The following is a 12,331-nucleotide window of genomic DNA, read 5'->3' on the forward strand; positions in this document are numbered from 1 at the left end:
TGGACCAGAGAGCTGATATTGTCCCCTAGTGTCAAAAGCTACGCCCATAAAAATCTCATTAGCATGACAACTTAAACATGAGACAGACATGGCAAAGTGGATGGGGAAAGGCCACAGAACCTCAATCCTGAAAATGAACATAAAGTAACATTATACAGACGGAACAAGTTATATTATATGTGTAACAACAAGAATTAACAAAAAGAGGCCATGAACTTGAGAGAGAGAGCAAGGAAAGGTATATGGTAGGGCTTGGATGGGGAAAATAATGTAATTATATTATAACCTCAATATACATATATTATATACATTGAGGTTATAATATACTTAAATGAATATATTTTATAAACATGTATAAATGCATATATGCATATAATAATATGTATGTAATAATATATATTGGGTTACAATATACAATATTACATACATATATACAATATTATATATGTATATATACATATGTACATTGAGATATATATATCCCTAGAGACATTCATATTTGAACTTTAATTAAGAGTCCAGAAGTCAAGAGAAGCATCTATGGTTTGGATGTGGTCACAATATTTATTTATAATATGTTTCACATATATTAACAATAGAAAATGACACTTGTTCATACACCAAGAGCTCTGGCATTTCTGTGGAGTTGGAAAATACTGTCCGGTTTTCCTAATCTCTTTGGTCTTGGAAAGCTTGGGAAGGCTTTCCTCTAGTAAAATGTCTTGTGACCACTGCCTCAGCATGTTCATTCCTGAAAGAAGTAACAAAAGGTGGATTCATGGAAGATCAGAAAGACCTAGGCATCTTAGACACCAGTTTGTTTTTCACACAAATGCTGAAGACCACAGGAAACCCGGCAGGGTATTAGGCTCCCAGCCTCAAGGGAAGTCATATCATTGGCCAAAGTTTTCAGGTAAAAGGTGGTCGATCTCCTGTCGTTCTCCGAGTATGCTGAGGGGTGCTGAAGGCCATGAGTATGCCAAGGGGTTAAGGCCATGCTCCTGTGGTATATCCTTTGTCTTGCTGCTCATAAACTTTGAGGATATTGTGACAAAGCAGCAGGAGAGCCTTCTTTCCCAGTGTCACTCTGTAATGAAGTTATTGGTAGACCCTCCCAATGATTGAAAGGAGTCAGTCCAAGGCACCATGGAGCAGAGTAGAGCATATTACCAACAACAACGGTAAGAAAAGAGTCCAGCTATTATAAAAAAAAACCAAAAACACAGGTCTAAAAAGAAGTGTAAATAGTGGGTCTCACTCTAGCAAGTGATTTTATTTATTGGGAATTATCTATCTCTTGCTCCCTTTTGTTAAGTGTTTACAGTTTTTACTCTGACAATTACTTTAAAAACATAAAATATTAGCACCAAGGCAGCACAATTCTTCCCAGAGATCACATGAAACGGAATAGAGACTATGAGGAACAGTTGGTACAACCTGTGATGTTGCTAACTTACTTATTGGCTAATGAAACGTTCCCACAATTGCCAAAAATACCCTTATTCGACTCACGTAGCACCTTGATGTCAGCTAGGTTGTTAAAAAAATAATTACAAAAATTTTCAAAATGTAACAGTAAAACACATTTCCAGGTAAGAAGTAAACAACAGTGTACCGTGATAACGAAGAGTCACTTTGTCATATACTACATATAATGTAGTGTACGTAAAATGCAGCGGTCTGACTGCAACAGGGAGCATCATGCACAGGCAGTCACAATAAAATCATTTTACGTACAAAAATATTACATCACAATAAATAATTTCAAACATAAATATTAAACTTTACATCATTAGGGTATTCCGCAGGTTGAGTATCCCTCATTGAAATGCTTGAGAGCATCAGTGTGGATTTCAGACATTTTGAGAACTCGGTAATATTTTCATATTTAAAATGAGATCTCTTTGGGGTGGGGCTCATCTAAACATGGTATTAATTTATGCTTATTTCTTTTAAACAGAGTTGTAGTTTACTAGAAGATTCTAGTATAGGTTTTAAGCGGTACGGTACTCAGGAAGAGAGCAATACGTGCCCAAGAATGTGGGTTGTGTGTCTCGTTTTTGTTTCCTATGCACCTTTACATGGATGACAGAAATATAGTTTTGTATGGTACTTATAAAAATTTGTGTATGAATCAAAGTTTCATGGCATGAAATTTCCCATTTGAGATCTCATGCTGGCACTCAATAGGTTTCAGAATTTGGAGCATTTCAGTTTAAATTTTTAGATAAGGGATGCTCAACCTGTATATATATAATATATATATTTATATATATGCATATGTACACACATATACACACACATTCACACACACACGCAGACAGATCCACACACATGCACACAGATGCACCCAAATTTAAGGTGGAGGTATTGAATTACTATCCTTCATCCATCTCATATGGCTTCCTCTTCAGAGCCCCTGAAATAAACAAGCCAGAAGTTATAAATTTTCCAAAAACTGAGAGTCAACAGTAGGTAAACTAGGCACTTCCATGTGCAGAATTACAAAGTGTCACTTAGAATATTCTCTAGGTTAGAAAGTGAATTCTTCATCTGTCTGTCTGTCTGCTGTCTGTCTATCTATCTATCTATCTATCTATCTATCTATCTATCTATCACCTATCATCTGTCTGTCTATCTGTCTGTCTGTCTGTTTACTATAAGCGACACAGAAGTGGACTGGGGATGTAGCTCTGTGGTGGAGTGCCTGTCTAGCAGTGTGAAGTCCTGGGTTTGGCCTCCAGTACCACAGAAAAAAGAGAACAGGCACATGGAGACCGAGGAGAGACACCTGCTGGAAGGTGAGACCTGTCTCCAGAGAGTTGGCCTCAGATCCACACCCCAACACACACATAAATACATGAATGTAATTTTAAAAGAATAATTACAAAAGAATGAAAGTGAAGAGTCCTGTGTCTAGAAATCTCATCTGAGATAACATTCGAATGTTAGTACATTTCCTTCTAGTCTTCTTACATACATGTAACTTTAGTATGTATGTTCTCATGTTTTATGACATATAACAGACACAAGAAAAGAAGATATAGAATGCATATGAAAATGGGGTCTCTGGAGTACATCTGCTGAGTTTTGCTGACTGCTGCCCCATCTTCTCTTTTTGGATCTCAAATCTTTCCTCAACCCCTATGATCATGTTTGTGTGTGTATGTGTGTGTGTTATGGTGTGTTGTGTGTAATGGTGTGTTGTATGTATGTATCTGGTATGTGTATATGGTATATGTGAATGTATGGCATGTGGCAGTGTGTTGTGTATGCATGTGGTGTGTTTGTGGTGTGCGTGGTGTGCGTGGTGTGTATGTGGTGTGTGTATGTATGTGGTATATACATGGTGTGTGTGTATGATGTGGTGTGTATGTGTGTGGTGCATACATGGTTTGTGTGTGTGTGTTGTGTTTTATTCTCTAGCCCAGGCTATCCTGGAACTCACCCACTATTGCTTTGTTCATTGTTCTGGTTCTGAGGGTCAGAGCCAGTGACTTGTTCATGATAGGAAAGTGCCTTACCACTGAGCTATAGTCCCAAGTCAGACCTCTCCTTGCTCTTTTAGAAGTGACCCTCTTCCAAATGCAGCTGTCAGTCACCTGACTCCGTAGACACAAGATCTCAGGCCACCAGACACTGATTGCTTCAGCATTGACCATGTGATCCAACCAGAGGTAAGGAGAGGTTTTTTGCTGTTTGTTTGTTGTAATATTTATTTTGCCTTTGAGTGCATGGCCTGACTGTATATTTGTGTGCCATATGTCTGCCTGGTGCCTTGGGTGGCCAGAAGGAAGTATCAGATCCTTGGAACTGGAGTTACAGATGGTTCTGAATGGTGGGAATCGAACCTAGATCCTCTTGGAAAAAAGCCAGCGGTACTCTTATCTACTGAGCCATTTCTTTAACCTCAGGAGGGTTACTTTTCCGAACGGTTGTGGAAGGCATTTAGTTGATTCAGGAGCTATAATGATGGGTTAATCGTAGTGAGGCCTCGGTATGGGAAAGATGCCATGTTAAGGGAGAGGCACCATGAGGAATCTCTGCTGATCAATGGAGAACAATACTGTGGAGCTGTGGCTGAAGAGAGCACAGCATGTGAGCGTCCTGGTTATTTAACCCAGTTTCTTTGCCTTTTGCAGCACAAATAATACTAATTTAAGGTGGCAGCTTCACCTACGTGTGGTGGCATGCAACTGTGTGCAAATGAAATCCCAGCCCTTGGGAGACAGAGGCATAAGAATTCCAAGCGTGAGGCTAGCTCGGGCTGATAAGCAAGAGCCTGTTTTAAAAAAAAATATTAAAATAATACTTTTCAATACTGGTGTTTACTTAAGCATTTGTCGCATAGTAAGTCATGTGTCAGAGCATGAATGAGCTATCGGGGGAACCAAGTGGGCCACTGGACAGTATAGAGAAGGTGTTAGAAGGTCACCCAAGTTGGTTGGATTTCTGTGCCATGCAGCTGAAGGCACCGGGATAACAAAAAGTGAAAAGTGACCCGTTTAATCTTATGCCCAGCAGGGGGAGCACTTGCTGGCCTACGAATGGTGTCTCCTGTGGATTTTGATAGAAGATTCAGGTTTCCTGCGCAGAGGGTCTAAGATCTGCATTTATAATAAGATCTTAGATGACACTGAGGTGCTGGCCCCGCTGTGAGTGGCACATCAGTGACACCATGGTGACTGAGAGCACAGTTCTTGATGTAAGGTATCACTGGGGTCTACAAGGGAATTCATTGGGACCTTAGAAAGCTGCTTAATGGTTGTGGCCTCAGCTTCCTCTACTGCAAAATAAGGACAAGAGCTCTACCTCATGACCTCCTTGTGAGGAGTCAAAGAAAATGATTCCTGTGATTTTCTCAGTGCGGTGGAAGCTCAACAACATCTGCACTACTGTTATCATTATGTTCCTGGGATTACGATATATAACATACGATAGATATTTTATTTTCATAAAAGTAAAAATTATGTGTGTGTGTGTTCCAGGATATATATTGTATCCTGAGATGTTATATATCTCAACCCCTTCACAATTTTTTAATATTCAAAACATAGATTTCTGGATCTACCAGAGACCTTAGGAAGTAAGACTCCTGGAGTCGAGACACAGAAAGAGTATTTCTAGCAGGCAGTAAAGAGAAACTTAATATATGAGGCCTGAGGATCTTGGGTTCAGGGATGAGGGACAGATGCCTTCAGGCACAGAAAGACAGACAAGCAAGAACATAAAGGGCAGAATATCATCAGGTGAGCTTCCCGATGCTTGACAGTAGCTCAGTCTGGGGGAGAGGTCATTTCCTACATCTGTAGAGGTCGGGGAGTTAGGGGAACTTACCTTAGTTATGAAACTCGCACCTCCAGGCCAGTGCCAGAGGATGGAGTACACTTTCCACAGTAACCGCCGCATTTCCCTATGACCCGGGTACCATCCTGCAAAAACAGGTATCATCTTAGATGACTTGTGAGGTTACTGTTTTAGGGGCTTTTGTCGGTTCTCGGGGAAAGTAAGTTTTGCACCTATAGTAAGTATTGAAACTCATCACACTCATAATGGTCTGACTGCACAGGTCAGCGGACGAGGAGGCTCACAGGGTCAAATCCAGACCACCACCTGTTTCCGGATGACATAGAAGCTAGAGTGGCATTTGCATTTTAGTTTGTCTGAGACAAAGCAAGGGTCTTGCTATATATCTAGGCTTGCTTCATCCTCCTGGGTATGGGATTATAAGTATACCTCTCCATGCCTGGCTAGTTTATTATAGGTGTACATCTCCATGCCTGGCTAGTTTGTTATAGGTGTACATTTCCAAACCTGGTTAGTTCTGCCTTTCTACAGAGTTGAGAAAAACTATGAGACCTAAAAATTGACACCTAAAAATTGTATGAGATTCAAATTTTGGCATAGCCAGCATCACTCATGTACCTGAAGCTGATAGCTGCTTTCATGTACTAAAAGGAATGAGTAGTTTCTAGCTTCAAGCCACTGCTCGATATACCAGGAATCCCAGCAACGCAACTCAAATTTGGCTGTGTTGCAAGTGTGAGGTGCACTGCTGGATCATAATATTTTCATTATTTTCTGACTTCAGTTGTGATGGTAAATCTTCATTGTCACCTTGTCTGGATTTAGAATCACCTAGAAACGCACCTCTGGATATGTCTCAGAGGAGGGAACACCCACTCTAAATACAGGCTCAGAGCTCAGGCTGAGTCAGAGCGGGGAAGAGTCAGGAAAGCATGACTCTCCTCCATTCGTCTTTTGTTTTCTGGCTGTGGATTCAACGTGATCGCTGCCTCGCCTCCTGTACCTGTCACCACGCCTTCCTTACAGTGATGGATGATGTACCCTCAGACAGCCTGAATAAACTCTTCTTCTTTTTGGATGTTTTTTATTGGGCATTTTGTCACAGCACTGGGATGAGTCACTAATACTCGAGCAAATCAGACTATGATCCATCAAGAGAAAGATGAGGACAGTGGGCTTTAAATGTCCTGCAGAGCATATGGAGTGTTCTGTGACCAATTTTAGGCAACAAATTATTGTGTTTATCACACAACATTACAAGAGTTGCTTAAGGAAAAACGACAGACACCGACATCCCCACACTAAGCACTTGTCACAATATTTCCAACTAAGGAGAAAGCCACATCAAAGATAGAATATCAACACAGCATAGTTTGCTCACAAACCAAAAAGTGGGAATAGGTACATTCCATTGCCTCAATTCTTAGCAAAATAAGAAAAATAATTTACCCGCTGAGGTGATTATATTTTATTTAACAGCAAGAACCGAAGAAGCATGTGCAGGGAAACAAACCAGCTTAAGAAAATCAGCTCTTGGCAAAAAGAAGGAATTCTTGAAAGTGCCCAAGAACGGGAGTCAGATCATGGGTCAGTGAGGAGCAAGGGAGGTCGCTTTGTGTAGTTTTTCTTTGGCTTCTGATGAGTCAAAAGATCCTTTATTCAAGGAAGATAATACTCACTGTGCAATGGTTAGAATAAATGTGTGTGTACTGTCTCTGAGGAGCAGACTCAGATGCAAAGGTTTCCAAAATGTGGAGAAAGAACCAGAGCAGAAGGACTGAGAGACTCACTGGAGATTCTGGTTACTTTTCTCGTTGACACAACAAAGTACCCAACAGAATCAACTCAAGAGAGGAGGGAGGGTTTATTTAGGGCTCCAGTTTAAGGGTACAGCTTGTCATGTGGGTAACCGTGTGGCAGCAGGGGAGTGAGGCTGCAGGTCAGATGGTGTGGGGCCAGGGAGCGCTGGGAGCAGGAGAAGGCCTGGAGCAAGAGTGAGGCCGAGGCCCTTCCAAACCCTGGAAATCTCCTCCTGATCTGTTCTGAGATCAGCAGGAGTAGGATTGCTTCCCCACTCCCTCTCTCTGCACCATCTCCAAGCCCCTGCCCTGGGCCAGCACGTCCTGACGCACACAGCCCTGTGCCTCCTACCCTTGCCTCACCAGAGGAGGTCACATATAACTTTCAGTTGCAGATGATTAATGGGAGAACAGGTTATCAGGTTCAGGAGAGATGGTTCAGGAGAGAGTTAAGACTGCTCATTGCTTCTCCGCACCCACATCAGACAGCTCAAACTGGCCTGTAACCCCAGCTTCAAGGAATGCAAGACGTTCTAGGCTCCTTGAGCTCCTGCACACATCTGGTAAGTGAAGCCCATGCAGGCAGGTGCACACTCATAAACAAAACAATAAACTTTGCAAACAAGCAAACACCAGAAGGAAACTCTAGTACAATCGTACAAATGCCTGACAGACGTGATCATGCTTAATTAAAACTGTAGAGTTGTGGAGAGATAACAGGTTTGGCAATGGCTGTCTATGTAAAAGGGGATTTAGCAACAGGAAACGCAAGATCTCCTTCCCATCAGCATTAATAGACAAATGTTTACCATAAATTCTGATAATAGACACTAGTGAGACAAAATATTTTCCTTTTCTGATATTCCATTATTCCCTTGGCAGATTTGTGTTAAAAATGTTAGTCAGTCATTTGTATCTTTAGAATTCAACTAGTAACATTTAAGGAAAAAAAAGATTTACTTCTCTCCCCCTCCCCCCTCCCCCTCCCCCCTCCCCCCTCCCCCTCCCCCTCCCCTTCCCCCCCTCTCTTCCACCCACCTCCCTCTCTGTGTAGGCACACTCAAGTGCATAGGCCAGAAAAGGCATCAGATCATCCTGGGACTGGAATTAGATATAGTGGCACAGCATTATGTGGATTCTAGGAAGAACGATTAAGTGCTTTTAATCACTGAGCCATCTCTCCAGCCCAAGTGATAACATTTTTGTGGATGTCTGTACTCTCTTGACATGTACATACATATTTACACATATATAACTAATCCTGCCATTTGGCAAAACAAACAAACAAACAAAAAAACAAAACAAAACAAAACAAAAACCCCAAACCAAATCTTTTCTATCTGTCCCTTTCACTGCTGAATCCTGGCCCCAGTCGGTGCTGGGCCTCCCTGGCACATTTGTCTTCTGCCAGTCTTTTCCACACTTGCATTTCTTTGGATTGCACCTCCGACGTGACATGAGCCTTGCTCCACAGGACCTTTGCATGTGCCATTCTCCAATGGCTGAGATGCTCTTTGGTTTTTCCTGTACACCCCACCCAGCCTGATAAATAACTCAGCTCAAGGGCAGTTTCTGCTGGGACATAGTTTTGGTTCAGGTGTCTGCTGCAAGCACTCCACAACTGGATGGTGTTCTTTAAGCATTTCCTTTTGTGCTAGAATGTAAGTCCCGTGATGTAAGGGTGAAATCTTGTCAAATTGGAGGCATCTAGGACCAAGGACTATGTGAGGCTAATAGTGATCCTAACTGCACATTTATTAAACGGATGAGATGAACGATTGAAGAAACAAAGCTGGATTTTCTTTTGAGCTGTAAATGTCTTGCTCATTAGTTTCCCTGATGTTTTTTCACACTTTGAAAATATCCCCTGCCGCAATGCAGGACCACCCTCTACTCTCTGTATGGACCATGCCGCCTAAGCCCTGCCTCTCAGCCTCCTTGGGCAAAACTGTACTTTCTCCATGGCTGGGAATGATCTGGACACACTTACACCTCATATCTTTGAGCTTCATCCCCAGAACGGGTCAAGAGTTATTGAAGATATGGTTCCTACAGCCCACTTGTGACATCTCTTGCAAACAATGGCAATGGGTAATCTTGGTTTTCTTTCCCCCCACCCTGAAGAGAGAATGAGAAAGAAAAACAGTGCCATTTAACACCAAAAGGAGAGAACAGAATGTTTTCTCCACTTTAAAAGTTTTCATGCATTTGATTTTGGGTGTGGCTGATATGGGATCCATCACTACTGTCCCCCTGGCTCCTGAGTGCTGAGCTAGGTCCAGAGGTGGATGTTGGACCATTTGGTTCTCCAGTCAGGAACTGTAAGCAGAGGGCTGGCAGCTGTCAGGATGCTGACATGCTAGCACCATCTTCAGCATCATCAAAGCTAATCTAAGCCCAAACTCTCCTCATCCAGCAGAAGAGAGGCTCTGGCGCACAGCTCTGCAGCCAACACAGCCTCTTTACTGATGCTTTGGTTGCTTTGGTTTGGTTGCCAGGGTTGCAGTTGGCTTTAAAAAAGCCCATGAGGTCTTGGGTCCTGGGAGCATCTGTAAAATGGGCACATTAAGTCTCTCCTCATACTTTGCTGTAGTGAAGGAACATGTATTAGCCACCTGGCATAGGACTCAGCCTAACCTGTGTGCTTAACGAGTATTAGCTATCAGCATCATGAAGGCATTTTTTTTTCTGTGTGTATCTGTGTGTGCAGGTAGCTGCACACATGGTTTGTGTGTATGGATAGAACCTGGGGCCAATCTTTGGTGTCGTTCTATACTTGCTGAAACAGAGTCTTTTACTGGCCTACCACTCACCAAATAAGCTAGACTGGCTGGCCAGTGAGGCGGAGGGATCTGCCCATCTCAGCACTGAGATTGTGTGTGCTGCTATGCCTAGCCAATCACTTTATGTGGATTCTGGGACTTGAACTCAGCACTGTGGTGACTATGAAAATCTCTCTGTCCTTACAAAGCCATTTCCTTAGGACATCCATAATAGCCTCACTTTATCAAGCGAGAAAAGACCTTGACAATCATAAACTGAAAACAAAATAAATTTGATATTGCCTTTACAGTAGTTGCACTATTTCTTTCCTTCACGGAAACTCTGCTAATTTAGGCAAAACAAAGAAAGCGGGGCTAACCTTTCACTGCCTTTGATGGTGCTATCCTCAAATGATGTTGCCAGCATCTCCACAACCACCAGATTGAGACAATTTCACAGTAAGAAAAACATGGCTGCCGTGGAAGACATGACGTGGAAGAAGGAGAGGGAGCCAGAAGCCCTCGCTGTCATGCAATGAAACTGGTCTTTATTTCTTTATTACAGTTGAATTCTGTTTTAAATAAATAGTTTGTTCATAAAGCTCCAACTAGTGCATATATGTGAAGTGAGTGACTCACTGCCCTATCAGGCATAGTTTGTATTCCCAGTTTTCACTAAGTCTTGGATTTTTCTCAGTGGATGCAACCCAGGGAACCTGATGCCTGGGATTTAGGGAGGGGCCTATCTTTGGCGGAAGCAGGCTCTTTTGCCTGCCTTTAGTGGAAGGGGTAAGAGGAAAGAGTGTGTCAAGAAAATCCATAGAGATACTAACAGTTAGAGACTTATTTTTATGAACTAAAGTGAAATGATAGGGTTAAGATGACATGTGAAATTGACTTGTTCTGAAACTTCATATAAAGCATATAACATATAATGTTCCCCAGTACAATCCTCGGACAACTGTATACATACATAAATGTATGCATAAACCTACATAGATGTATAAACGCTGTCCGGTTCCCATAAAAATGTGCAGACTAAAATGTACATGCATAGAACATGTGAACCTATGGAATTCCATTTTGTAGGTCTTGGTTACTTGCTGAATAGTGGGTTTTCACAAGTTGGAGCACAGTCCATGCACACACATGAGATTCTACTGTACCGTGTACACACACATGCAAACATGTATGTTCATTTCTCAGTTGTTGTAAAAGAATTCAGAGGCAGGAAAGGCCTGTTTGTTCCACATAACATTCATTATTTTACAAAGCAATTATTTTATTTCCAATCCTTTGCATAGCACAAGGAATTCCTGGTAGAGAGCAGGCTCCCTGTGCCCTAAAATTCCCCAGGCACATAAGGAAGGCAGAGGACGCCTTGAGCACCAACCCCCACCAGCCAAAAGAGGGCTTTCTTTAACTGCTTGGCCTTGGAGACCTTTCAAGATCTTTGCCCGGAAAGAGCACCAGGCATACAGTCCCGAGGATGGTGAGCAGGACCACAGCAGAACTCAAAACAGACCTGAAGAGTCCTTTTATGCCATAAGCACAGTTAGGGTTGAAGGGACCAGAATGTTCCTGGCAGCTGAGCTCAGAACTTGGAATTTTCCCTCATGCCTCAGCTCCTTGTCACAGCCTCACTTCTGGCCACTTATGCAGAGCTCTAAGCTAAGACAGTAAGAATTCATCACACCTCCAAACAATCACTGACCTGCATCAGCTCCCCCAGGCCCGGCCTGTAGTCCCTTTCCTCACAGCAGGCAGCCTCAGCTAGCTTCTGCAAGTTAACAGTAAGCCACAAGGCTGCAAAGATGCCGTGATGTGACATCACCGGCTACTGCTTATGCTCCCGCTGTCTGCCCTGGTTTCACAAGAAGCCAAGGTGGTGATGTCAATGACCGCCCGCACTGTGTGTGTGCAGACTTCCTGGATGGGCAGAGGAGGCCTCTTCTCTCGGCAGCTATGGAGGGCCTTCACCAAAGAGCCAACGGCTGGGCTGCTACAGGATAGGCGGAGCCCATAGTGATTATCAAGCATGTAATTGTCAGCGTACCTCTTCGATCTGACTCCCTCAGATTGATCCTCATTCTCACCTGCTGACCCGTTAAGCTGGGACAGACCCAGAGTTAACGTCTAAGTTTCCCAACAAAGAGCAGCTCTGGAAGCCATACTAATATCGGGGTTTCATGTTGCTCAATTTGTTTATCCACAGTCTACAACAGTGGCTTGGTCACAATCCATAGAAATTCTCAGAAAAAATTCCTAAGTTTTAAAATACATGCCGCTCTGAATATGATGAATACATGCTGCTCTCGCTATCCTGCCCTACCTTACCTGGCACATGACCCATCCATCTGTCCAGCACATGACCCATCCATCTGTCTGTCTAGCACATGACCTATCCATCTGTCCAGCATATCTATTACCTGCTCCTTAGTAACTCAGAGCATCTCCGATATC

At 42.8% G+C, this 12,331-nt stretch overlaps 1 protein-coding gene across 4 annotated transcripts in view; it reads right to left on the reverse strand.

The window, feature by feature from the left end:
• Positions 1–539: 539 nt before the first annotated feature.
• Adamts9 (ADAM metallopeptidase with thrombospondin type 1 motif 9) overlaps positions 540–12,331 on the reverse strand; it is a 170,572-nt gene continuing 158,780 nt past the window's right edge. For all 4 annotated transcript variants that reach the window (XM_076940139.1, XM_076940140.1, XM_076940141.1 and 1 more), the window contains 2 exons: positions 5,338–5,432; positions 540–2,419 (listed from right to left, as the gene is read on the reverse strand). In XM_076940139.1, the coding sequence (XP_076796254.1) occupies positions 5,343–5,432 (90 nt within the window). In that variant the 3' untranslated portion in view covers positions 540–2,419; positions 5,338–5,342. The remainder of the gene's footprint in view (positions 2,420–5,337; positions 5,433–12,331) is intronic.

Source organism: Arvicanthis niloticus, chromosome 9, assembly GCF_011762505.2.
Source record: "Arvicanthis niloticus isolate mArvNil1 chromosome 9, mArvNil1.pat.X, whole genome shotgun sequence".
Lineage (NCBI taxonomy): Eukaryota > Metazoa > Chordata > Mammalia > Rodentia > Muridae > Arvicanthis > Arvicanthis niloticus.